This window comes from Lampetra planeri, chromosome 35 (genome assembly GCF_965212315.1).
Source record: "Lampetra planeri chromosome 35, kcLamPlan1.2.h2, whole genome shotgun sequence".
In the NCBI taxonomy this organism is placed as follows: Eukaryota; Metazoa; Chordata; class Hyperoartia; order Petromyzontiformes; family Petromyzontidae; genus Lampetra; species Lampetra planeri.
Genome location: NC_136141.1, coordinates 5,580,458 through 5,605,550, shown reverse-complemented (window position 1 = coordinate 5,605,550; position 25,093 = coordinate 5,580,458). Strand labels below are relative to the sequence as shown.

The 25,093-nt window shown below is 50.2% G+C and overlaps 3 protein-coding genes across 4 annotated transcripts; 1 reads left to right on the top strand and 2 right to left on the bottom strand.

The window, feature by feature from the left end:
* The first annotated feature begins 248 nt into the window (after positions 1-248).
* Positions 249-8,228, top strand: SGSH (N-sulfoglucosamine sulfohydrolase). The gene is made up of 8 exons (XM_078611080.1): positions 249-375; positions 875-1,035; positions 1,977-2,082; positions 3,405-3,555; positions 3,681-3,837; positions 4,464-4,545; positions 6,404-6,607; positions 7,071-8,228. The coding sequence occupies exons 1-8, from the start codon at positions 285-287 to the stop codon at positions 7,643-7,645; spliced, it is 1,527 nt and encodes a 508-aa protein (XP_078467206.1). The 5' UTR covers positions 249-284; the 3' UTR covers positions 7,646-8,228.
* Positions 8,229-8,310: 82 nt separating this feature from the next.
* Positions 8,311-13,760, bottom strand: LOC144730338 (synaptogyrin-3-like). Its single transcript, XM_078611081.1, has 4 exons — positions 13,606-13,760; positions 10,663-10,900; positions 9,582-9,724; positions 8,311-9,306 (listed from the first exon to the last, which is right to left on the bottom strand). The coding sequence occupies exons 1-4, from the start codon at positions 13,699-13,701 to the stop codon at positions 9,145-9,147; spliced, it is 639 nt and encodes a 212-aa protein (XP_078467207.1). The 5' UTR covers positions 13,702-13,760; the 3' UTR covers positions 8,311-9,144.
* A 1,440-nt stretch (positions 13,761-15,200) lies between these two features.
* On the bottom strand, positions 15,201-25,067 carry MBOAT7 (membrane bound acylglycerophosphatidylinositol O-acyltransferase MBOAT7). 2 transcript variants are annotated; one of them, XM_078611073.1, is made up of 7 exons: positions 24,927-25,067; positions 22,530-22,746; positions 21,393-21,519; positions 20,387-20,540; positions 18,902-19,262; positions 17,708-17,887; positions 15,201-16,768 (listed from the first exon to the last, which is right to left on the bottom strand). In XM_078611073.1, the coding sequence occupies exons 2-7, from the start codon at positions 22,736-22,738 to the stop codon at positions 16,408-16,410; spliced, it is 1,392 nt and encodes a 463-aa protein (XP_078467199.1). In that variant the 5' UTR covers positions 22,739-22,746; positions 24,927-25,067; the 3' UTR covers positions 15,201-16,407. The 2 variants fall into 2 exon arrangements, with proteins under 2 accessions (XP_078467199.1, XP_078467201.1); XM_078611075.1 differs by having other exon boundaries at positions 22,530-22,743; positions 24,927-25,013.
* Positions 25,068-25,093: the final 26 nt, after the last annotated feature.

Below are 25,093 nucleotides of genomic sequence, written 5' to 3'. Positions count from 1 at the left end.
TCCCACCATTCGCCCCCTCCCACCCTTCTCCCCCCCCCTCTTCCCCCCACCCTTCTCCCCCTCCCCTCCCACCCTTCTCCCCCTCCCCTCCCACCCTTCTCCCCCTCCCCTCCCACCCTTCTCCCCCTCCCCTCCCACCCTTCTCCCCCTCCCCTCCCACCCTTCTCCCCCCCCACCCTTCTCCCCCCCCACCCCCTCCCACCACCTCTCTCTCCCCCACCTCCTCCCCCCACTCCCTTCCTCCTCCCCCCACCTCCCGCCCCCCGACCACGTGACGAGTCGCCATGCTGCTACTACTGCCCGCGCTGCTGCTGCTGCTGGCTCCGTGCGGAGTCGTGGCGAGCAGGAGGAGGAGGAACGCGCTGCTCATCCTCGGTACCAGCGGGGACCCGGGGCACGGGGAGATCGGTGCGGGGCGCCTTGACGTCCCCCCCCGCTTGGCTCTTTTTGGTCTTCTTCCTCTTATCTCTTCCTCCTCCTCTCGCCATTTATTGTGAAAATTCCGTCACAGTTCCTATGATTGCTCGTTCATTGCTTTCGTGGCATTATTTTGGTGATTTCGAAAAGTGTATTGGTTGAGCCATGTTTGTTTGTTGTAGTACAGTGTTAGGCTGATGGCCTTAATCTAAGTTGTCTTGTGGTTGTTGTTGTTTGACTTGCATCCCACTGGGATTTTTGCACACAGCGTTGGTGTACGGTGATTTTTTCTGCAATATTTTGCTGTCTTTTCTTGGATTTTCTGTTTGCACGTAGTCACATATTCACTACAAGATGTTTTCTTGTTCATGTTTTTGTTTGTTGCGGTTGCACCCGATTCAAGAGCCGAATGGCTCACAGGGCAAAACCTAATACACGAACTTGAACTCTCGCGCAGCCGACGATGGCGGCTTCGAGCTGGGCGCCTACAACAACACGGCCATCGGCACGCCGCACCTGGACGCGCTGGCGACCCGTAGCCTCCGCTTCGGCCACGCGTTCACCAGCGTCAGCAGCTGCTCGCCCAGCCGCGCAGCGCTGCTCAGCGGCCTGCCGCAGGTGAGTGTGTGTGTGTCTGTGTGTGTCACTTGTGTGTGTGTGTATCTGTCTGTCACGTGTGTGTGTGTCACTTGTGTATGTATCTGTCTGTCACTTGTGTGTGTCACTTGTGTGTGTGTGTCACTTGTGTGTGTGTCACGTGTGTGTGTGTCTGTGTGTGCCACTTGTGTGTGTCACTTGTGTGTCTGTGTGTGTCACTTGTGTGTCTGTGTGTGTGTGTCACTTGTGTGTCTGTGTGTGTCACTTGTGTGTGTCACTTGTGTGTGTGTGCCACTTGTGTGTGTCCCTTGTGTGTGTGTGTGTCTGTCACTTGTGTGTGTGTGTGTCTGTCACTTGTGTGTGTGTCACTTGTGTTTGTGTGTGTCACTTGTGTGTGTGTTTGTGTGTCTGTCAGTGTGTGTGTTTATGTGTCTGTCAGTGTGTGTGTGTGAATTATGTGTGTGTGTCACTTATGTGTGTGTCACTTATGTGTGTGTGTGCCACTTGTGTGCGTGTGTCACTTGTGTCACTTCTGTGTGTGTGTCTGTCACTTGTGTGTGTGTCACTTGTGTGTCTGTCACTTGTGTGTCTGTCACTTTTGTGTGTGTGTGTCACGTGTGTGTGTCACTTGTGTGTGTGTCACTTGTGTGTGTGTGACTTGTGTGTGTCTGTCACTTGTGTGTGTGTGACTTGTGTGTGTGTGTCACTTGTGTGTGTGTGTCACTTGTGTGTGTGTCACTTTTGTGTGTCTGTCACTTTTGTGTGTGTGTGTGTGTCACGTGTGTTTGTCACTTGTGTGTGTGTCACTTGTGTGTGTGTGACTTGTGTGTGTCTGTCACTTGTGTGTGTGTGTGTCACTTGTGTACGTTCTGTGTGTCACTTCTGTGTGTGTCACTTGTGTACGTTCTGTGTGTCGTGACTGCTCGGAGACGAACGAAGGCCGCGCTGTGTTTTGTGTCCAGCACCAGAATGGCATGTACGGCCTCCACCAAGACGTCCACCACTTCAACTCGTTTGAACAAGTGCGGAGCCTCCCTCTGCTGCTCAACCAGTCGGGCATTCGGACAGGTGAAGGAGGACCGCTGCCGAGATGGCACCGCTCTGCCCGCTGCCAGACACTTCCTCGTGTGAATGTAGGCAGGCAGCAGCTGTAGAGACAGCCTTGCTTATCCTGCAGCTGTGGAGACAGCCTTGCTTCTCCTGCAGCTGATTGCGAGAATGCTCACTTGCGCTGCTTGCTTCTGTCAACATTGACCCGTCTCTCGGCGGCGACTCCTCCGCTGCCGCCTTCGTAGCGAGAGGTTGTGGAAAGCCCCCCTGATCCACCTGCTCCACGCCACTGGTACAGAATGTACCTTCCTTCATGGGCACCTGTAGGCTCCTCTGCTTTGCACGTGGGCCGAATTATTCCTCCTCGTGCCTCTTGATTCGACCGAGAGAGAGCGAGCGAGCGGAACCACAAGCCCGTTTAAAGCTTTGTCCACAAATGATTTCAACTGTTAATAAGTCGCCCTCCTCGTACGCTCCGGTTACCTCTTTTGTTGTTGCCTGACACCCGATTCGTAATCTTATCCACGGTGTCGTGACACCCGCGTCTCCCTGGTGTCTGCAGTCGCGTGTACGGCGTGCTTTCTGAATCCAATGTGTGGTAATGGTGGGTGTAACGTTGTGCGAGGGTCGTCCCCCTGTATGGCGAGAACGCGATGCCTTGTCAATGAATGTACCGTCAATCCCTGCTGCGAGTTGGAGACTGGACCAGTCTGGTGCCAGTTTTTAAAGCTGAAGAGCAACCAATTGTGTAACAGCGGTCTCTTCAATAGGAATACTACTGTACGAGAGATTTCGATTTAAAGCTTTCGTGACTGCAGGGATTCATATTCTTGGTTCTTTCGGTAAAGTCACGTAGAAGGGAAATAATAAAATAATACAAATAAAACATAATAAAATACAATTCTCACGACGTTTCGGCCACAATGCAAGCAGCAGTCCTCAGGTGAAGAACGGGGCTGTCGGAAAGACATCACTCAGACGCTGTCTTTCCGACAGCCCTGTTCTTCACCTGAGGACGGCTGCTTGCGTTGTGGCCGAAACGTCGTGAGAATTGTATTTGATTGTTTTTTATTATTTCCCTTCTACGTGACTTTACCGAAAGAACCAAGATGTTTATGAACACTTGCCTCGATGCTAATTTGAGCAAGAGATCATTCAGTGGTCGGCAACAGTGTATCATTTTTGCAGCCAAATGGATCATTGTTCCTTCCTAGTTGTTCCACGAGGAATGAGTGCTTGGAAGCGTTGTGTACTCCCAGTGCCATCGCTTCTAGGTGTACAGTCTTGGGATTGTGGAGGCTTCCAATGGAAGAGGTTGCTTTGACTGTGTCATGCCGCAGGTATTATTGGGAAGAAACACGTAGGACCCGAAGCCGTCTACCCTTTTGAGTTTTCATATACTGAAGAAAACAACTCGATCCTTCAAGTTGGACGGAACATTACGCGCATCAAACAGCTAGTGAGAGCTTTCCTGCGTATGGACGATGGCAGGTACCTGACAATCTTGTTCCTCCTAACCCTACGGCAACTTCCTTTGCCAGTGCACTTACACCGGCACACATTCGTATCTCACAGGGACCCGTGCATCTTATAGGGATACGTGTCTCTTATCCTAGGCCGTTCTTCCTGTACGTGGCGTTTCATGATCCACACCGTTGTGGCCATTCCCAGCCCCAGTTTGGATCTTTCTGTGAGAAATTTGGGAATGGAGAGCCTGGAATGGGGACAATCCCTGACTGGAAACCCCATCACTATAATCCCGACGATGTGAAGGTATGCACACTCAATTATTAACACTTCACCTGAGAACCTTATGTAGTAAATGTGAAACGGTTATGGGTTACGCTCTTCCACTCTACCTGCACTGGTGGAATTGACATGGCGTGCCCTTGTCTTTGCATGAGTTAGATAGTCCGGCGGTGGACTATTTGCTTAAACACGTTAATGATTAATCCTTGATCGTTTGTGCGTGGATTAAATATTGGCCGTTCTATAGGATGGGGGGGGGTCAAGCGAACGTACGCAGGCGGGGGGGGGGTAAAAAGTACGCGTGCGTACAGGGAGGGGGAACAGGTTCAAGTTTTGACAGATTTTTGCGTACGTACTAAATGGATGGCCCCTTATGTGGCTGGTAGGCCACCGGAGGATGAACACGGCCGGATTTTGCTACAATCAGCCTGGCAGACTTGACAAAATGTACACAGCTAGGCTTTGCTGAATAAATAATATAAAAACAATTTTAATCAAAACCTGGAATGCTAATGGCTGAGATGACCAGGCCTCATGTTAATGTAGAAACTAAATTGGAGGTGATAAACATTCCCGGTTGATGTTTTATTTCAAAGTGAGAATGGCGAAGGTGGTGCATTGAGGTTCCCCCTGTTGCCCTGTCCACTCAGGTGCCCTACTTCGTACCGGACACGCCCACAGCGCGCGCGGACCTCGCCGCACAGTACACGACCATCGGACGCTTGGACCAAGGTATCGCGTCCTAACGCACCTCGAGGCTTCGCGACAACAGCCTGTCCTCGGGGTGTCTTCGTTATTGATTTATCCTCCATCCTTGAAAGTACTCACTTTCCTACATATTAGATTTTAAAGGGGTGGTGATGTGGCACAACGGCAGTGCGTTTATTGCTTTTTGCAAAAGTTCCTGGTTAGAATCCTGCAGGTCGCCCTGGTTAATACTGCAGTTGTATCCATAAAATATGCGCCATCTGCTTCCCAGTGGACGCTCATGATTCTGTGATCAAAAATGTGTCCGATTAGAAAAATGTGCACATTACAAGTTGTGTTTATAAATATGCCGTGCTGGCATCGCAGTACAACATTTTTAAAAGTTAAAAAAATTACCCGCTAAATTTCTTAATTTGGAAACACATAGAAATCATTGATCCCGATTGGGAAAAGTTAGCAGGACCCTCTTTCAAAAGCCTTAAGACTCAGTGGGGCTTTCCTGGGTAAACAAGCATAAAATATAAAAAGTCAAAGTAACTAGGTGTACGCCGCATACACATTGACAAAATTGAGCGTTTTCTTTAGCTGAAGAGCCAATTCAACAGCCTGAACAATGTGTACAGGATGGAAGCAAATAATATATACGCAAAAAGTGTCTTAAACAGCAAAACAAGGAATGCTACAATCCAGGCTTTTTGAGCTGCTTCCATTACAAGGTTGTGCAGAATGTAACCACAATGGTGATGTCAACCTAGCACGCAATGCAAGATAAAACTCCGACTGAACAAATGACACTTATATAGCATCTGACTGCAAGCCGTATCTCAACATGTTCGACATACAGTGCCAAATAAGTTCTACAGACATAGGATAGGGAAACATGGGAGAGGAGAGAAAGCAATGCACAGCACAGTTCAGGATGAAGGAACCAGGGCCCAGCACCAAAAACAACAGCAAACATGAGCCCCAGGGGCAGGAACAAGTGAGCCCCAGGGGCAGGAACAAGTGAGCCCCAGGGGCAGGAACAAGTGAGCCCCAGGGGCAGGAACAAGTGAGCCCCAGGGGCAGGAACAAGTGAGCCCCAGGGGCAGGAACAAGTGAGCCCCAGGGGCAGGAACAAGTGAGCCCCAGGGGCAGGAACAAGTGAGCCCCAGGGGCAGGAACAAGTGAGCCCCAGGGGCAGGAACAAGTGAGCCCCAGGGGCAGGAACAAGTGAGCCCCAGGGGCAGGAACAAGTGAGCCCCAGGGGCAGGAACAAGTGAGCCCCAAGGCAATCCCTGGATGACTCGCAGTCAATTCACCAACGAGTTCCAGGGGCAGCTGGGTCAGCATTAATGAATCCTAGACGAGGCCCGGGCGAGATGGGAGGAACAAGGTATGGAGGAGAGATCAGGCAAGGCTCAGGAGATAATGTGAGGGTTAGGCCAAGCAATGGACGGGGAAAAAAAAATGTCAGCGAAAAAAAAGATAGTGGTAGGGAGGCAGTGAAGATGACGAGAAAAGGTTTTAAACCACATTTTAGCGTGTATCATATCCACAGTAAAAACATGGCCGGGTAGCTCAGCAGTAGAGTAAGCAGCTCGCAATGGGAAGATTGCGAGTTTAAATCCTGGTTGGGGTTGCCAATCATACCTCCGGGGTCAATACGAGTGCCATTTTCAGGCAAGTCAACAGTGGTTGTCCTGCGTACAGACTCGCCGCCACCACCATAGCAGTGCAGAATTTCCACCACGGGCTCAGGACTCTAAACGGTGTACGAGCACCTCCTCTGCTCATTTGAGCAGGAAATCGCTGAATGAGGCGGCAGCTTGTGCAATAGACCGCTCGCCCTTGAGCAGATGTTCCTACACGAAGGCCGACCCCCGTGCTCTCCTTACTGCAGGCGTGGGGCTGGTGCTGGAGGAGCTGCGGAGCGCCGGCCACGCGGACGACACGCTCGTGCTCTACAGCTCCGACAACGGGATCCCTTTTCCCGGCGGCCGCACCAACCTGTACACGGGCGGTGTGGCCGAGCCGCTGCTCGTGTCCTCCCCGGAGCACCGCGAGCGCTGGGGCCACAGCAGCGAGGCCTACGTGAGCCTGCTGGGTACGCACAAGACAGCGCTTTCTCTCGCGCATGGCATTTGAATAGTAACGGACAAAACGAAACGCGTGTCAATGGCATCAGGAGCTGTCCGATGAACACATTCACGATTGGGCGACTATCCATTTGTGAAGGAAATCGCCGCATGTGCCGTGCGTTCGAACGCGGCAGTGCTTGGGGGCGAGGAACCGTGGCCGGGCTCAGAGGGGAAGTTGCGACTCAGACTGAGTTTCCGCAGAGAAAAATTTATCATGAACGGACATTTGTGTTCCTCTTATCTATTTTCCGTACCTCTTATTTGAGTAAATTACAAATAAAAAAGTGTACAGGAAACATCAATGGCACTGAAATTGGTGCTTAGCAACTTGGTTTACCAGTGTGTTACAGATCACGATGTCAGTGCCATTCCACATTCTTGTGGCCCTGTTCATGCTCTTAATGAGAATTTGTCTCCAAACCCTTGCAGACATTACACCGACGATGCTGGAGTGGTTCTCGGTGCCTTATCCCGACTACGCCATGTTCAAGAAGGATGAGCCCGTAGTGCTGACAGGACGCTCGCTGCTTCCAGCTCTCCAACAAGAACCACCGTGGGACATTGCCTTTTCCAGCCAGAGCCACCACGAGGTCACGATGTACTACCCCATGCGCGCCCTGCGCCACGGCCACCTCCACCTGATCCACAACATGCACTTCCTCATGCCTTTCCCTGTGGACCAGGATCTGTACGTGTCCCCCACCTTCCAAGACCTGCTCAATCGCAGCATGCAGGGTCAGCCTACACACTGGTACAAGAGCCTACGGGAGTTCTACTACCGCGAGCGCTGGGAGCTCTACGACACGCGCGCCGACCCGGCAGAGACTCGCAACCTGGCACATGACGCGGCCTACGCGGACACACTGCGCACCCTGCAGCAGCAGCTGCGGGCCTGGCAGTGGGCCACTTACGACCCTTGGGTGTGCGCGCCAGATGGCGTTCTCGAGGCACAGGGACAGTACAAGCAGCATCCGCAGTGTCTGCCACTACACAACCTACTGTGATGGCTGGCCAGCAACAACTGTAAAAAACATGACACTTTTATATTTTGTTGTCGAGGGGACTGATGACATTGGATGTTAGCTATTAAGAGAACGTGATTTGTGTCGATTGGGATTTTTTTACGACTTGAAAATTAACAGTTATAATCCGAGTGATTCCCAGCCATGGATATCGGTGGAGAGTGATATCTGAACTGGTCTTGGGGCCTCATCACCAACCCGCATTGACCAGCGTGGCCAAGTATGGTCAAACATCCACTCGACCACCGCAGCGTGGGGGGAGGCCTTTATCCAGCTTTGGATTGACAATGATCTGTAAATTATAGATGAGTGTGCATCCCTCGGAAATTTACTGAAGGCAGACCAGGACCAAAATGGTGATGAGCAATTCAGAGCAGGTTGGAGTGCTCTTTGAAACTTGAGTAACAGCCATGGTTGATAAGTTGAGTAGCTGATGGCTGGTCCATGATTTAGCGCTTATCCAAAATCATCATTGACATGTGGTTTTGAATTCAAGTGGTGCACTTAAGTGGGTTGGTATAGCGATTGTTGGGGGTGCACTTTGATAAACCTGTTTAAAGTGTTGCATCACGTCTCCGCCCGTCATTCAACAACATTCCACAAGCATCTCTATCACTCGAGCAGTCGAAGGTTGAAATAAACCTGACTCGCGCATTCAGTAACTTTAATTACAAGTCTTGGCACCTGATAAAACAAACATTAAATGAAATATTAACTGTTGAGAAGTCGGCAAGAAGATTAGATCAGTGCCGAGCCTCGGCAGCCATAACAACGCATTCACCCTGCCGCTGCCGGCATTACAAACTCGTCCTTAAATTGCACAAGGTTCTAATGCCCTGAAGAGTTTCCCCAAAGAGATGGTCCCTTTTAGGACTAACAGTACTGTACAGCATGGGTAAATTCAAACACATTTCAATGTAATATGAAATACATGGCAAGGTTGGCCTCTATGCACAAGTGAGGAGCGGCTAGAAAGTAAAGTTAATTCCCAAACCCAATGAAATAGAATGATCACCTCCGAAATGTGAACAGGGAGACTGGTCAATCCTTATCAATAATAACCTGAGCTGACCTCCAAACTGGTGACAGCCCACGGATAAACCTTGACTTGTAGAGAGCATACCAACGCTCACTTTGTAACCGGCTTTTCCACTGGAAACATCTGCCTCGCGTCTTATGTCTCACAACTTTGTAAGTCCACTTTGCTCGGGTAATCCCCATGGGACTTGCGGATCAGCTGTGGGTTATCTTTTTCCCGTGGCGATTGGTCCTATTGGACGTGCATGCACACCCCCATTCAGCCACCCATCCCCTCCCCCTATTAGTAAAATGTACAATGAAAGCCAGTACCAAGTTAATAGGGACTCGCAACAAAAATGTCAGCTGTTCATTGTAAAATGAGAAGCGTTGTGAGCTCGTAACCTAAGAAACCGTGCAGATGAGGAGAGGGTACAGGGTTCGCGGGATTCGCTGGGGGCTCCCTACTGCGACGTGCCAGCGCTGCCCAGGTCACGCGAGAAGGGTGGCGCCTGGTACGACTCCGAGTCCGGGAGTTGTGCAGCGGCGGGGCTGGGGTCCGTGTACTCTTCTCCAAAGTGGGCGCCCAAGCGGTACTTCTGGAAGACGAAGATCGTGAGCCCGACCTGGACACAATAAAGTACACGATTGGGTTGGACTATGCTTTTTCAAGCCAACATCTACTTGTACTTTTCCAGCAGCCCTGGCGACAAGCACGCAACCCATTGAAAGCAGGCCACACGGCTGGGCTAGAATCTGGGTTGAGCCCACAGGATGGTGAACAGGCCGGCCTAATTTTATGCATCATGGGAACATCGGCTGCTCTGTGTATGCACTTCTTTCGCACCACACATAGCCAACCGTGCTAAGCGTATGTGCTGTGGAGTGGAGTTGGCATTACCCAGGTAGGGATGGAGAAGAAGGAGAAGGCAATGGCAGCACGAGCGCTCCCCCCCACAATGTCCATCCAGGGTGCGAAGGCGGTCTTGCTCCATTGGTTCGTCAGGAAACAGAAGCAGACGAACCACAAGAATGTCCAGAGCCCTGCAGCATGGGTCACACGGCACAGCTGTCGTAGCACTCGGCGCAAAAGCGTGCAAAACACATTCCTGCGGAGGGAGCTGGTAGGAACGTTGGGTTGCTCGGTCAATGGCCAGGGTCAACGGCGGCGTGGTGTATTCCGCAAATATGCCCGACTGTGAGAGCGGGCACAAGCCGGCGTGAGTAGGTTAAACGTTGAGTTTTATAAGGGCACCACGGGGTGACCAGCCCCTGCCCACCCAGCCCCACCCCCACCCAGCCCCTCCCCACCCAGCCCCACCCAGCCCCTCCACACCCTCCCCACCCCCTCCCTGCACGACGGACACAATAATCCCCTGTGGGCTGGTGTAACCAGGAAGTTCCTACCAGTATAATCTAGAACCCATAGGAGCGGGCACACACAGGTGGTGCCGCTTGGCAGACTAAGTGTGAATGAGGTCCCAACCTCGCGGTTCCCAAATATGATTCGACAAGCGGTGATTCATGACTCCCATACTGCCGAGTGTGCTACACCTCAGCTCCAGCCTTTGGAGAAGGATAATGCTACTTTCTTCACCCTTAAAATCACTGAGAAGTGTGGCATTGCCAAGTACAACCCCTCAGCCTCCCTGAGCCTCGGATGCTCGGGTTAAAGGAGACCAAACCCAGAAATATGTTTCAATCGGGAAAACTCCAGTATTATGTAAACCCAGACATGACGAGTGCATCTGGGATTGTTCATTCCTGCCACCGGACACACGCAACGCTCGATCCGCAAATACGAAGTAGACATCACAGCGATACACTCCGCTGCTCCTGACGCGGTTATCTGGTTTGACCACCTGAATGTGAAATTGTAGTTGTTGCTACATCAGCCGTACGAAAGAAGACCATACAGACGCCAATTCGTGGCTCAAACCAGGACACGTTGGCAAAGCCTGACTCGTCACCCTGACTCTCACCAGAGAGGCCCAGTTCTCCTAGCACCGCGACCTTGCGGTGCTGCACGCTGCTAATGTCGGCGAAGCGCAAGTCGAGCACGAGGAAGGCGAGGGCCGAGACGGCCGAGAGGATGGCCGTGGCGGTGGCCAGGTCGCACGCGTGCTCATTGGCGTTGTAGACGCAGTGCAGCGTGGAGCTCTGAGGGTGGTTGATGTGGCCCTCGCCCACGATGCAGCCAAACACCACGATGGCAAACACCTGCAGGGCACACAGGGGCTGTAAGGGCCACGTTCACACACGGAATGGCTCCTGTGCAATAACGACCCTCAATATATTTTCATGTTTCTGCAAATTAAGTTTTATTTTACTCTGATTTTAAAAGTAATTTGCCTTAAACAACTTTTGTTTCAGGAAATGTATTTTATTTGACGTTTATTTATGTTTGTGCACTGATTTGATGTATCTTGTAACGCAGTTGTTTTCTTTGATTTCTAATTGCTTCATTGTTGGCCTTGTTCTTATGTTGTTGGGTTTTTAATGTCTCGCACCCAGACCATACTTCTAAATGAAACTCCTCCTGCTCTCTTGAGTTCCCTCTCACCTGATTACACCAAATAAACTTGAAACACTTCTAGATTTGAAGCTTTCGTGACTGCAAGGATTCATACTCTTAGGTTTTCGGTAAAGTCACGTAGGTAAAAAATAAAATTAATAAAAGTAAAATAAAAATCACGACGTTTCGGAGGCAACACAAGCTTCCATCTTCAGGTGGAACCGTCACGGCACGATTGCTGTATCAAGTAAAGAGAAATTCCAAGAGACCCGACCTTGTATCGTGGCATCTCTTGAGGAAGGCCGGCTTCTCGAGACGCTGGCCTTCCTCAAGAGATGCCACGATACAAGGTCGGGTCTCTTGGAATTTCTCTTTACTTGATACAGCAATCGTGCCGTGACGGTTCCACCTGAAGACGGAAGCTTGTGTTGCCTCCGAAACGTCGTGATTTTTATTTTACTAATTTTATTTTTTATCTACGTGACTTTACCGACAACCTAAGAGAAGCAAACTTGAAACATTCAGGAGGGCAATGGATACGACGTTCGGTCACATTACAGGGTAGCCTACAGTTTCCGGGATGGACTTAGTAACGTGGTTTACAGGACGTGAAGAGGCAATAAGGGTTGGGGTAAAGCCACGGGCTCGGAAACGTTCCAAGCCGCCACACTTGAGGAAATATCGCAAATGAAATTCGATGAGAAATGACGAGCGGAAGAGGGATAATCTCTGTGGCTGTTCGATGATATAAGACCGCATTTTTTTGGACACAATGTGAAAAAAATACAATTCACTTTGGGTCGGCGTTTATGTTGAGGGATCTGAGTTGATGGGTTAGGGCTTACGGTTTGGGTAAATATGTTAAGGTGTAGGCTTTGCGTTTCTGGTTAGGACTACGGTTGAAGGACCATACTCTTTGGTTCTTTCGGTAAAGTCACGTATTTTTCATTTTTGTTTATTTTGTTTTATTTCTACCTACGTGACTTTACCGAAAGAACCAAAGAGTAAGGATTCCTGCAGTCACGAAAGCTTCAAATCAAGGTTTAGGGACCAGTTTGTACCTAAGACTGCTGCAACTGCCCCCTCTGTAGAAGAGTAATTTCAGTGTAAGCCTCATGTTTTCTTTTTGGTTTCCGGACTAATTTCCATTTATCCCAACTGACCAGCTCCCACAGCGTTGTGATGGGCTGCGTTGAATATTAGTAACGGGTGGAATCCGTCACGCGGAGTCGAATGCACAGCGACTTCATGGTGGTGGTTGTTGTTGTTGTTATTATGATAAAAATCTCCCGTCGCGTTTGGCAGTGGTTGCTGCACCAGCACTCGGCAGGACGCACCCTGGCCTTAAAAATAAAAACAGATATACACATCATCGGCGACGCTTCAGGGAAGCGGTACCTTTTGAATTGTACATAGGCCTGAGAATAAGAGTTGGAGACTAACCACCAGAGGTGGGACAAAGTCATTGTTATGCAAGTCGAGTCGCAAGTCATCAAATTCATGACTCGAGTCTGACTCGAGTCCAAGTCACATGACTCGAGTCCACACCTCTGCTAACCACCCCCAATTGCATCGTCAGCACTCAACAACAACAACACTCACTACTCACCCAAACCTTCACCAACTCGCTCACCCAGCCTGACTGCAGTTTACACCACGAGGCCTGCTGTGAAGTTACAATCTCTATGCAAGGCCGTAATCAAATATGCTCAAAATGTCCCCCCAATATATAGCTATAAAAATATTTAAAATAATAATAATTGCGATGCTATGTAAGTAATAACAACAATATGCTAAACCTTGGCCACAATATCTGGACTTGTCTTCATAAAACAATGCATAGATTTCTGTTTATATGATTGCGGTTATGGTTGTACTTTATGAATCCCTAATCTCTGCCATTACATACAATTAAACAAGAAAAGGTAAATAAAGTAAAAACAGCAATGTAATACAATACACTAGTAGACATTATTGTAAAAAATTAAAAAGTCCCTCCCATGTGTTAGTGAATTTTTAAATATTTTTGGCAGAAAATGGCAAGAAATTAGTGTTCTAATTTAGATTTTTTTTCTGCGGGGGGCTCCCCAGAACCTCTGGAAGATTTGGTGCCCCCCAATGTTGTGACTCCATGGCTACGGCCTTGTCTCTATGGCCTCCCTATTTAAAGTTTCACGAAGAGCCCATTGTTCAAGCCGTCGCCAATTGTATATAGAGGTTTCCTCTTAGACCACCGTGTGATTGAGTTGTCTTGCTGGAGTCCATGGCAGAACGCATTCGCTGCGTCCGAACTGCTAAGGGCCTCACCCACCGACACCAGCTCACTCACCCGGCGTGATCAACACCAGAATCACTCAGCCCCTCCAACACCCACTCACCTGACTCCTCACTCACCCCCTGCCTCACTCACCGTGCTACAGATGCTCAGAATCGTCGTGGGACGTTTCACAAAAGCGACAAAATCAAAGTTGCTCCCCGCAGGCCCGGCACCATAGGCTCCCTCCATGGCTGCAGTCACCTGGTGACGTCACCGTGACCTCAGCAGGTGCGGCTCCCCTCCACGTGTTCCACCCCCTTTCCTATTCCACCCTACCCCCCTTCCTACCCCACCTCCCCCACCCCCCCTTCCTCCCCCACCCCCCTTCCTCTCCCACCCCCCTCCTTCCTACCCCACCCCCCTTTCCTACCCCACCCCCCTTTCCTACCCCACCCCCCTTCCTCCCCCACCCCCCTCCCTACCCCACTCAAATATGACGTCACAAAGCTCTGCCCCCCCCCAAAAAAATAAAACATGCTTCCAATTGCTTTAAACTACTGTCATTGTAGTGCGTATTTATTGTGGCGCTACACTGATGTTGGAGGAGAAAACATTTATCAAAAAGTATATTTAATTAAGTAGAACGCGTAGTCTATATTTATTTAAAGTTGCGCATTTTGATGTGACGTCACATTTCTCAAACCCCCCTCTCTCCGTCACAAATGTCTGACCCTGACCCCGCCCCTCCCCCCGAGGTGCGTGACGTCATTTATGGACGTCCCCCAAGTGCGAGTGTAACAATGCCACAGACACACTGCACGTGAAAACCTGCCCGGTAGCCTTGTGCCGAATGCTGCTGGAACTCCGCACTCCTGGCAGAATGGCCGTGTGGCTGATGGAATGTGTAAACATGGTTTTAGTGTCGCGGGACCAACAGCAGCATGTCCATCACACAACCGTGCAGAGCACACAGCACGAAGGGCTTTGGACGATGGCATCACGCGATCTTGTTGTGCTCAACATGTCGCATGCCGGTTTCATCATTGTCAGGACTCATCCTCGCAGTACAGCCATAATGGCTCACTGCACCTGGGCACAGATCGGGCACAGCCGAAGGGTGGGGGGTGGTGGGCAGACTGCGGCATGCATACCGTGCAGGAGAAATGTCTTGCGCAGGGGACATTGCGGAAACAAACCACACAGATATACGTTGAGGCCGAACGGCGCGGTGACGAGATGCGTGGGCAGGTCATCTCTCTGGGCATTACACACCGACACACACAATTCCATCACCCCATATCATACACACACAATTCCATCACCCCATATCACACACACACACACACACCATGCCGTGACCCAATATGATACACACGCACCATACCGTTACCCGATATCATACACACTCCATACTGTATACACACCCAATATCACACACACAACATGCCGTTACCCGATATCATACACACACCATGCCGTTACTCCAGATCATACACACAATACTGTCACCCTATATCATAAACACAAACCATACCGTCACCTAATATCATACACACACACACCATGCCATCGCCTTAATTACTCGCAGCTCTTCGTGCTCACGCCCCCCTCACATTCCCCACTTAAACACGAGCTGTAGTCACATGCTCAGCTGGACGTCGTGTGCTCCTGTTTGCCGCCGATTTGAGAATCGCTTTCGTTGCCACTGCCCGGCAAGCCTCCCCCGTCACCACGCAAGGGCACCACACTCCTATTTTTATTTATTAGGAAAATGACAATTCCATGACATAAAACAGGTGATATTAACACAATTTCAGGTACAATATTCCCTAATTTGGTTTCCGAGGGACAAAGAATGGTCTGCCCTCTTCACTCCACACGCTCGGCATTAAAATTTTAATTACAGGGCCGCTATGCACCCAGGGGTAGGCGCCGTCGCTCTAGGGATTCCGACCGGACCGAATTGCCACCGTGGCTCCCGGGAAGACATCACCACGGTCGGCGCCAACGACACGGATCGCACCATCAGCACCGACACCGTCAGCGACAGCAACGACACCGCCCGCACCGTCAGCACCGACCGCACCGTCAGCACAGTCCATACTGATACCATCAGCGCCGAGTGGAGTAACAGCTCGCATGGTGGTCCCGGGACAAATAGAAGCGTGTGCGGGTCCTGCTCGCACAACAAGTCGTTGTGTGGTTGGTTAGGGGTATCACTGTGTGGTTATTGTGTGGTTTGGTAGGGGTATCACTGTGGTAATTGTGTTGGGTAGGGGTATAAATGTGTGGTTGTTGTGTAGTTGAGTAGGGGTATCACTGTGTGGTTATTGTGTGGTTGGGTAGGAGTATAACTGTGTGGTAATTGTGTTGGGTAGGGGTATATCACTGTGTGGTTATTGTGTGGTTGGGTAGGGGTATCACTGTGTGGTAATTGTGTTGGGTAGAGGTATCACTGTGTGATAGTTTTGCGGTTGGCTAGGAGTATCACTGTGTGGTTATTGTGTGGTTGGGTAGGGGTATTACTGTGGTAATTGTGTTGGGTAGGGGTATAACTGTGTGGTTGTTGTGTAGTTGAATAGGGGTATCACTGTGTGGTTGTTGTGTAGTTGAGTAGGGGTATCACTGTGGTTGTTTTGTGGTTGGGTCGGGTTATCACCATGTGGTCACTCTGCTGTGGCCACTGTGGTGGTCACTGTGGTTGTCACTGTGTGATCGCTTTGTGGCAGTCAATGTGTGGTGGTCTCTGTGTGGTTGTCAATGTGGTGGTCTCTGTGTGGTTGTCACTGTGGTGGTCACTGTGTGGTTGTCACTGTGTGGTTGTCACTGTGTGGTTGTCAATGTGGTGGTCTCTGTGTGGTTGTCACTGTGGTGGTCACTGTGTGGTTGTCACTGTGGTGGTCACTGTGTGGTTGTCAATGTGGTGGTCACGGTGTTATGATCACTGTGCAGCGGTCACTCTGTGGTGGCCACCGCCACGCGCCGCACCGTCTTCGGGAGCAGGCAGAGCGCGTGGCCGAGCAGTGCGAACCCCAGCGTCACCACGTGCATCACGAAGTAGACGGAGCGCCAGTAGCGGACGGTCTCCTCGTAGCTCAGCAGGATGAAGCCCATGCACATGTAGTCGAACGCGCGCATCTTCAGGAACCAGTGAACCCAGTCGAAGAGCGGCGTGCGCGAGGGGGGCAGGCGGTCCCGTACCGCGCGCTCCATGGACGTCTCGGCCGCCAGGCACAGCGGGATGGTGAGGAAGCTCAGGTAGTAGCCGGGATGGATCCCGTGCCAGAACGCGCTGATCAGCATCGTAACCGCGCTCCTGCACGCGGGCACAGGCAGAGCCACGTGGCATGAGTTGCGTTGAACCTCAACACACGTTCCAGACCACAGCTGCGATGCTCTTGTTCCTCAACGCAGACGCACGTTATCGAACCCGTGACCCGTCATGGGCTATGGCAGCCATTGCATCTTGAGATATTTCATTTTCGACGCGATACAAAGTGACGCTGCCCAGTAATGACTACAATAATTAAAGCAGCAGAAGGTAGTGGGGACACGTTAATAAGATGAACACAAAGATGTGTGATATAAACTCCGTTGAGTGTAATTTACCTCCATAAAGACAGGCAAAGCCAGTCTTTTCATTCACAATTGCCACGCTGCCATATGGATACTGAGGGCGTATTGCACTCTCAACGACAAATACACTAAAACCCGATTTTAAGCTTTCGTGACTGCAAGGATTCATACTCTTAGGTTTTTTCGGTAAAATCACGTAGGTAAAAAATAAAATTAATAAAAGTTAAAAAAAATCACGACGTTTTGGAAAGTCTTTACTTGATACAGCTATCGTGCTGTGACGGTTCCAAGTAAGTTCTTTACTTGATACAGCAGTCGTGCTGTGACGGTTACACCTGAAGACGGAAGCTTGTGTTGCCTCCGAAACGTCGTGATTTTTTATTTTACTTTTATTAATTTAAATTTTATTTTTTACCTACGTGACTTTACCGAAAAAACCTAAGAGTACACTAAAACCCGGTTTTCCCAGCGTTATTCTGCATTGCCGACCACTCCAGCGCAATGCTGCGTCGCCCGGCGCCGCGGTCTACGCAACGCAGACGACACCGCTATGTGCGCCGCGCGACTCCGCCCTCGCCGCTCACCCGCCGCCACTAATCCTCACTGCCTCCCTCGCCTGCGACGACTGCCTTTCGGCATTGTTCATGTAAAGTGAAGGACGCGCGTGTCGGACACGCACCGTAGGATGTACGATTTGAACGGGGCCTTCTTGTAGATGTACTGAGCCAGCCACCACTGCACCGTCATGTTCCAGTAGCGCATGCCGTCCTTCACGCGCACGCAGAAGTCCGTGCTGTAGTAATCGATGTTCTTGATGCTCTCGTAGTCGTATTCCACGGTGCGGCTCTCCTGCTCATCACTGAGGAGATAGGCCAAAAAGGCAGTGAATCCTGCTGCTCAAAGGAGCATCAGAGGAACGTCAAAGGAGCACCTTCTCCTGTATACAGCCCTGGGTCAGTGGTGGAAATTTCACATTCCTATGGCAGGGGTGAGTCTATACATTGGGCAACCACTGCTGACTTTCCGACAAAGTGATACCTTGACTTAAAGCTTTCGTGACTGCAGGAATTCATATTCTTTGGGTCTTTCGGTAAAGTCACGTCATCAGGAGAAAAAAAGATGACTGCTTGCGTTGCGATCGAAACGGCGTAGCTTTTTGTTATTTTCTTTGAACCTATCTACGTGACTTTACCGAAAGACCCAAAGAATATAAAGTGATACCTATTTTATCAATCCCGCGATGATTACAATGTATAAAAATGGCGTGCAAATGTGTTGAGGCTAATAGAATGACAAGATTGAATGAACAACACTGGATGTATGCGACAGGCAGGACAAACCAGCTGTACAAATGAGACAATTGGGAGGGGAATTCTCGTGACTGCTTTGTGAAAAATGATCAATTCTCAAGGGGGTGAGTCCTTAAGATCGTACTCATGAGCAACAGATCACCCATGGCTACAGCATTCGGTCTTGAGTCCACGGGCCAGAGCAGAAATCGGCACCACCTACAATCGCAAAGCTTGAGTTGTACCGATTTATTTAAACGGCCTATAAGAGTGAATTATTTGATAACCACTCAATTCAAGTGGTTATCACATAATTCACCGTTATTGGCCACAATTAAATTTCAACGACTAAAGTTGCGCCACCGCAGGTGGCAGCGACAAGTGGACTATCGAATAATAATGAATTCTATTTATACGGCGCTTTTCCCACGTTCAAAGCACTGAACAGTAAAGCACTGGTCTGAATTCATAGACTGTCCCGCTTACTCTGCCCTGCCACCTTCCCCCGGTGCTCACAGGGGCTCCTCGTTCCCTATTCCCCGACTACCAGATCCCACTGGGTCTCGATCGATGCGCGCCGTCACCTGGACTTGAGAGCCCACTGCATTGTGGGGCCCCCTCCCGAGCGTGCCTTGGCCTCGCGCGGGTAGGCCCCGAGCCCCGCGGCCATGCAAGTGCACTCCGCCAGGATCCAGGCCACGTAGAACCGCATGCGGAAAATAAAAAACATCGGCACCATGAAGAACAGGCGGTAGGGGAGGCCGCGCTCGTAGAAGTCGTCCTGCCGTGCCTCGTCCAGGTTGAAGAAGGCCGAGGCAAGGAGGAAGAACGCCCCGAGCATGGGCACATGCTTCAGCCGCAGCAGCATGGGCTTCCAGCTGGGCACATGCGCTCCTTGCTGCTCCTGCACCCAGTCGTGGTACGTGCGAAACCGGTAGAAGGGACCTGCAGCAGCAAAGTAGGAGTGCAGCCGTTAGGGCCCTGCAGGGCTCCTTGGATTCGCGTTGCACGACAGCGCAAGTGATCCGCACCACAGCGCATCACACTATGGGGCACCGTACCGCAGTGCATCGCACTACAGTACCTACGTGAGAGTGCACCCCACGACGAGAACGGCCGAGAAACCGAGTAACCACTCAGAGCTATAGTGGTAGAGCAGTGGAGAAGGTATAGTGGTAGAGCAGTGGAGAAGGTATAGTGGAAAAGCAGTTGATAAGGTAAAAGCACATTTTAAGATTTGAAGTTGTGGAATGATATCGAGCCAATACAAACAGCAAGTGAGATTAAAAAGACTCAAAGTGAGGGCTGCAAAATACATCTTGAAGGAGAGAGAGAAGACAGATTTGCCGACTGGAGAAGGGAAGGCATTACACTTTAGAGAGGGAAAGAAGTTAACATTGACCCGAACTGTGCTTCAAGGTCATCTGCCCTGGATGACACAAGCTAAGAAAAAGTGGCTGTAAACCAACAGGTCCATGATTCATTATCGCGGCGAAGACACGTCTTTTTACGTCGGAAGTTCAACAAAGGAGGACGAAATCATCGTTCTACACGTCGTCAAGACCCGACCACACCCGGCAAGTCACACGCTGCATCAACCACCTGGCTGCTGTATCATCACCCATCATCAAGCTGCTGTCTGCAATGTAGGAGAGAGACAGTGTGTGTGTGTGTGTGCAACGACTGCACACTCGCCAGCACAGGAGATTCTGACGTGTCTATTGTGTCACCTTCTCAATGCCAGCACAATATTAACCGGGCTTCGTATCATGAAGGCCGATTGCCTTTGTTGTGTTGTTTGCCTCATCATGGCCATCATAGCATGCACTGGGTGAAGCCTTATTAGCCTAAATTCTGAGTTAAGTCATTGATTGATTTCGTTTTAATTAGATTTTTAACAAACAAGAGACTAGTTTGTACTAATATGAATTAATCATACCACAGACAAACCAAACATTAAAACAAATGACACATTCCAGAACGACAATTGCACACTGCACTACAGCACTCCACTCTGCACAATAATCTCCGTGCTGGACGGTGCACGTGGACGTGGGTGGCGCGGTTACCCGTCATGAAGCCGATGTAGCAGTAGGCATAGCAGAAGGTCTCCACAAGGCTGGGCTCGGACACAAGGTCTCTGGTCGAAATTTTGCCGTCTTTCGAGTCCCCTTTCTTCGTACCAAAATGGAACTCGTTGATTTCATTGGCCAGACTTACCAACTGTAAAAAAAAAAAGCGAAAAAACATGCCGATCGCAAAATGTGTCAATGTACCACCCATAACACAGGTGGAGCTGCAATCAATGTTACAGCCACAACACAGGCGAACCTGCCATCAATGTTACAGCCACAACACAGATGAACCTGCCATCAATGTTACAGCCACAACACAGATGAACCTGCCATCAATGTTACAGCCACAACACAGGCGAACCTGCCATCAATGTATCAGCCACAATATAAACGAGCCTGTAAACAAAGGCGAAAGTCCACAGTGAATTGCTGCCCACTTTAGTGGACGTTGAAAGGTTCCGTGACGTCACTCGAAGAAGAGGAGGCCATTGTGTTCTGACATGGCCCAAATAAAAAAAGACTCGCAAATTACTGAATTGGGAATAGCAAATGTGGCTCTAATATGAAAGGTTAGCAAGACACTACTGAAAAAAAAGTTTTGAGACTCAGTAAGGCTTTCTGGGTAATCAAACGAATTAATAAAAATAAACACAACTGCATTCAGGAAGGCAACAGGGCACCGGCATTGGTTGGGGGGCTGGATGTGTAACGACGCATCTTTAAGTGAACAAAACTACACAAGACACACAGAGAGAAACTTAGACATGTAATTGATGTAAAACAATTTGACAAATAAGACTTTATTCTAGAATCGAATGATGGCCCTCAAACAATCGTGATGACTCATTACACCGTGTGCAGTGTGAACAGTCATTCCAGCTGATAGATTAAATTATGTCGGCTCTGGGAATGCACTCAGATAAACCCACATGGGCACAATGAAGCACTGCACAGCACAACATAGCACTTTGTAAACCGCGTGCCATTAGAGCAGTCTTACCTTGAGGGTGAGCAGTAACTGTATTGCATTAGCGTATGGTGGAGGTCCCGGGAAACCGAAGTGGTGGCATGTCCGGAAGAACATGAGATAAGTGAAGGTCCAGACCAGGGTAATGGTGTGACAGTGCCTGTAACAGATGCAGCGTCATAAACCATCATCCCTTTTTCGACCAAACACTTGGCACCTACGACCAAATCAACTTGAATGCACCCGATCTCATCGGATCTCAGGAGCTAAGCGGTGCTCAGGCTCGTTAATTCCCAGATGGGTGACCAGGGCACGGCTGTTAGAGCAATGAGGCTTGCAAGGTGACCATGGGAAGGCAGTGCCGAGTGTTATCTTTAGCTATGCAAGAGTTTTCTCAGGGCACCCTAAATTTCAACTTCGCAATGTAGCAGTCTGGAGACTCAGTGAGGCTTTTCCTGGTTAAATGAATGACAATAATGAAGCTTCACATGGAAGATTCTCTCTTCAGCTGAATAATTATTCACTTTTGATTTCAAGCTTTCGTGACTGCAGGAATCCATACTCTTTGGTTCTTTCAGTAAAGTCACGTAGGTATACATTTAATAAAATAAAACAAATCACGACGTTTCGATCGCAACACAAGCGGTCTGATGACGACCGCTTGTGCTGCGATCGAAACGTCGTGATTTGTTTTATTTTATTTCTAACTACGTGACTTTGCCGAAAGAACCAAAGAGTAATTATTCACTTACCAAGATGTACGTTTCTATAGAGACCGGGGACAACATTTCTCCACTAGTTCTATAATTCTGTCTCCGTCATCGGCCCATTGCATCCTATTTGTTTTGCAAATAATCACCGCTCGCTTGACCGAACCTGAACCCCGGCATCGCTAGCATACCCTCAGACTAGAGGCCGACCGAAACTGAATTTCTGGTTTCGGCCGAAACCGAAAGTTAAATATTGACTTTCGGCCGAAACCGAAAGTAAACCGAAAGAGGCCATTTGCCAACTTTCGGCGCCGAAACCGAATTTCGGTCGGCCTGTACCTCAGACGCGCCCCCTTCGTGCCGAGAAGCAGAGCCGGTGGAAAACGGGGAAGAAGGAGGGCCCCGTGCCCCCCCCCACCACCACCAAGCGGGAGAGTTGTAGAGCGTGGCGCTCGCTCACCTGGGTGTCATGCGCACGATGAGGCAGGTGAGTGCCGTGGTGAGCAGGGAGTGCAAGATGTGTGCGCCGCACAGCACCAGGGTGATGGCCACCCCCAGGCCGGCGGCACCGAGCCGCTTGCCGAGCGGACTCGGCGCATTCTTGAGCACGAAGCCGGCCGGCAGCGACACCAGCAGCACCAGCAGGTACGTCTGCTCCTCTGGGCTCATGGCGCCTTCTGGACAAACGCGCACACACACACAAAAAAAACACGTAAAAAGAGTACGTACATTTCGATTTAAAGCTTTCGCGACTGCAGGGATTCGTCTTCTTGGTTCTTTCGGTAAAGTTACGCAGAAGGGAAATAATACAATAATAAAAATCAAACATAATACAATTTTTACGTGACTTTACCGAAAAAACCAAGAAGAAGAGTACGTACACCCGTAACAACTGCCGCCGTCCGCCACAAGGTGGTGGCTTGTGCCAGGCTAGGTGCACCTTGAGCCCACGTGAAGTGCCGAAAGCTCACTGGCAAGAGGTCACGGGGCAGACCCAAGGGTGGCACAGTCGGGTTTTTTTACAATCGGGTTTAATTGTCTTTTTTATATTAAACCCGATCATCTGAGATTGGGAGAAATCCGGTTTAATTGGTTCTAATTGCAGAACCGCACTTCGCCAACTTCCAAGCTAAGGAACTCACTGGCGCCCACGATTTTGGAGAAGCTCGTGTTCATCAAGACCAACCTGCCCGCCGCATTCTACGACTACCCCGTGCCCGACGGCCCCCCCGAGTACGATAGCAGCACCGACGAAGAAGCAGCCTAAGCCTTGGATCAGAGTTTCGTATTCATTAAACCAGTTTTTAATTCCCAGAAATCGGGTTTAATTGTATTAAAGAAAAAAACCCGATGCCTGCCGCTGGACAAATCGGGTTTTTTCCACCCATGGGCAGACCCAGGTGTTTTGTGAGTTGACAGCCAGATAGAGGACTGCTGGCAGATGCCCCACTCTGCCTAACGTGCACACTTAACCGTACAAACCGCACAGCAAACGCGTAACGGTGCATACATGAACACCTTTAACACCGGACGTTTGTTGTTTCGTGCGCGTGTTGAAATTTTTCGAAAAGTTTCTTGGTTTGGCCATGTCTGTTTGTTTTAGTACGGAGTCAGACTGATGGCCTTAATCTAAGTTGTCTTGTGGTTGTTGTCGTTGTTTGACTTGCATGCCACTGGGATTTTTGCACACAGCGTTGGTGTACGGTGCTTTTTCTGCAATATTTTGCAGTCTTTTATTGGATTTTCTGTTTGCACACAGTCACATATTCACTTTAAGATGTTTTCTTGTTTATATTTTAGTTTTTTGTTTGTTGCGGTTGCACCCGTTTCAAGAGTCGAATTGCTCACAGGGCTATACCTACTAAATTAACTTTAAATGAACGTGTGTAAGGTACATCACATAACCCCTGTGACAACCACGTGAATGCATGCGGTACATCCAATGCTGTCCGCATTGGAGGTCCTCTCGCGCTGTGCGAGTGTTGAAGTGTCATGGGGGCAGCAGTGTGGAGCTCCCACAAGCACTGGGCGCTCATCACGAGAGCTGAAGGCGACGAGTTTACATTGAAATTCAAAGTGTTGAGTGAAATTTGCTCAAAATCAGCACAGGGTGGCTCACACCTGAGCCAGTGGTGGACATTCCACATTCCTATGGCGAGGGCGATTCTATCCGTAGCACGTCCACTGCCGACTCATTGGCAAAGTGGTAGTATTTTATCGACCCCCCCCCCCCCCGGGAGAAATGATGAGTAAATCATTAATCGCCCGCAAGCACGTTGCTTCTGCGAACATTAAGATTCGAAGCTTTCCTGGCTGCAAGAATCCATCCTCTTTGGTTATTTCGGTAAAGTCACGTCGTTAGAAATAAATAGATCACACAGGCATCCGTCATCAGGAGGGAAAGCGTGGCCTGCTGCTGCTGAGGCAGACTGTCTTACAAAAACCAGAGTATTAACATCAAGCCGAGGAATGGCGCGTAGCCTCTTGCATTGCACCCAGCGCCCTGTGCAATATCGCAAAGAGGCCCCGCGAGTCGGGCTCGCCAACGTTACAACGGAGACCTCCACCTCCCCTCCTCGCACTCATTCCACTCCGTCTCCCTGGCCCCGCGCCCACGCTCAGGGGGGGGAACAACAACTCCCAAGGCGACTCGGCAAGTCGCTCACAGCCTTCCCGCCCGAGCGATCGCCACACACATCGCCCCCATTGCACATCGGGGAGCTGCGTGACAAGGCGCCACAGACGCCGGCGATGAAGAGAAAGCTGCCGCGGACACGCATGCCGAGGACGCGCGGCATGCACAGAGCAACATCGTGTGAACGTACGGCATGCAGAGAGCAACGTCGTGTGAACGTACCCGCGGGTCAACGCGATCACGACTCCATTCGCCGCACGCCGCGCCCTGCAACACGAAACGCGCTTTGACCCCCCGCCGCCGCCGCGCGCGCACCCGTAGCCGTAGCGACCCGAGGACGGATTTCCTTGTCGGGGGACGTGACGTCATCTCGCGTAGCCGTTGCGATG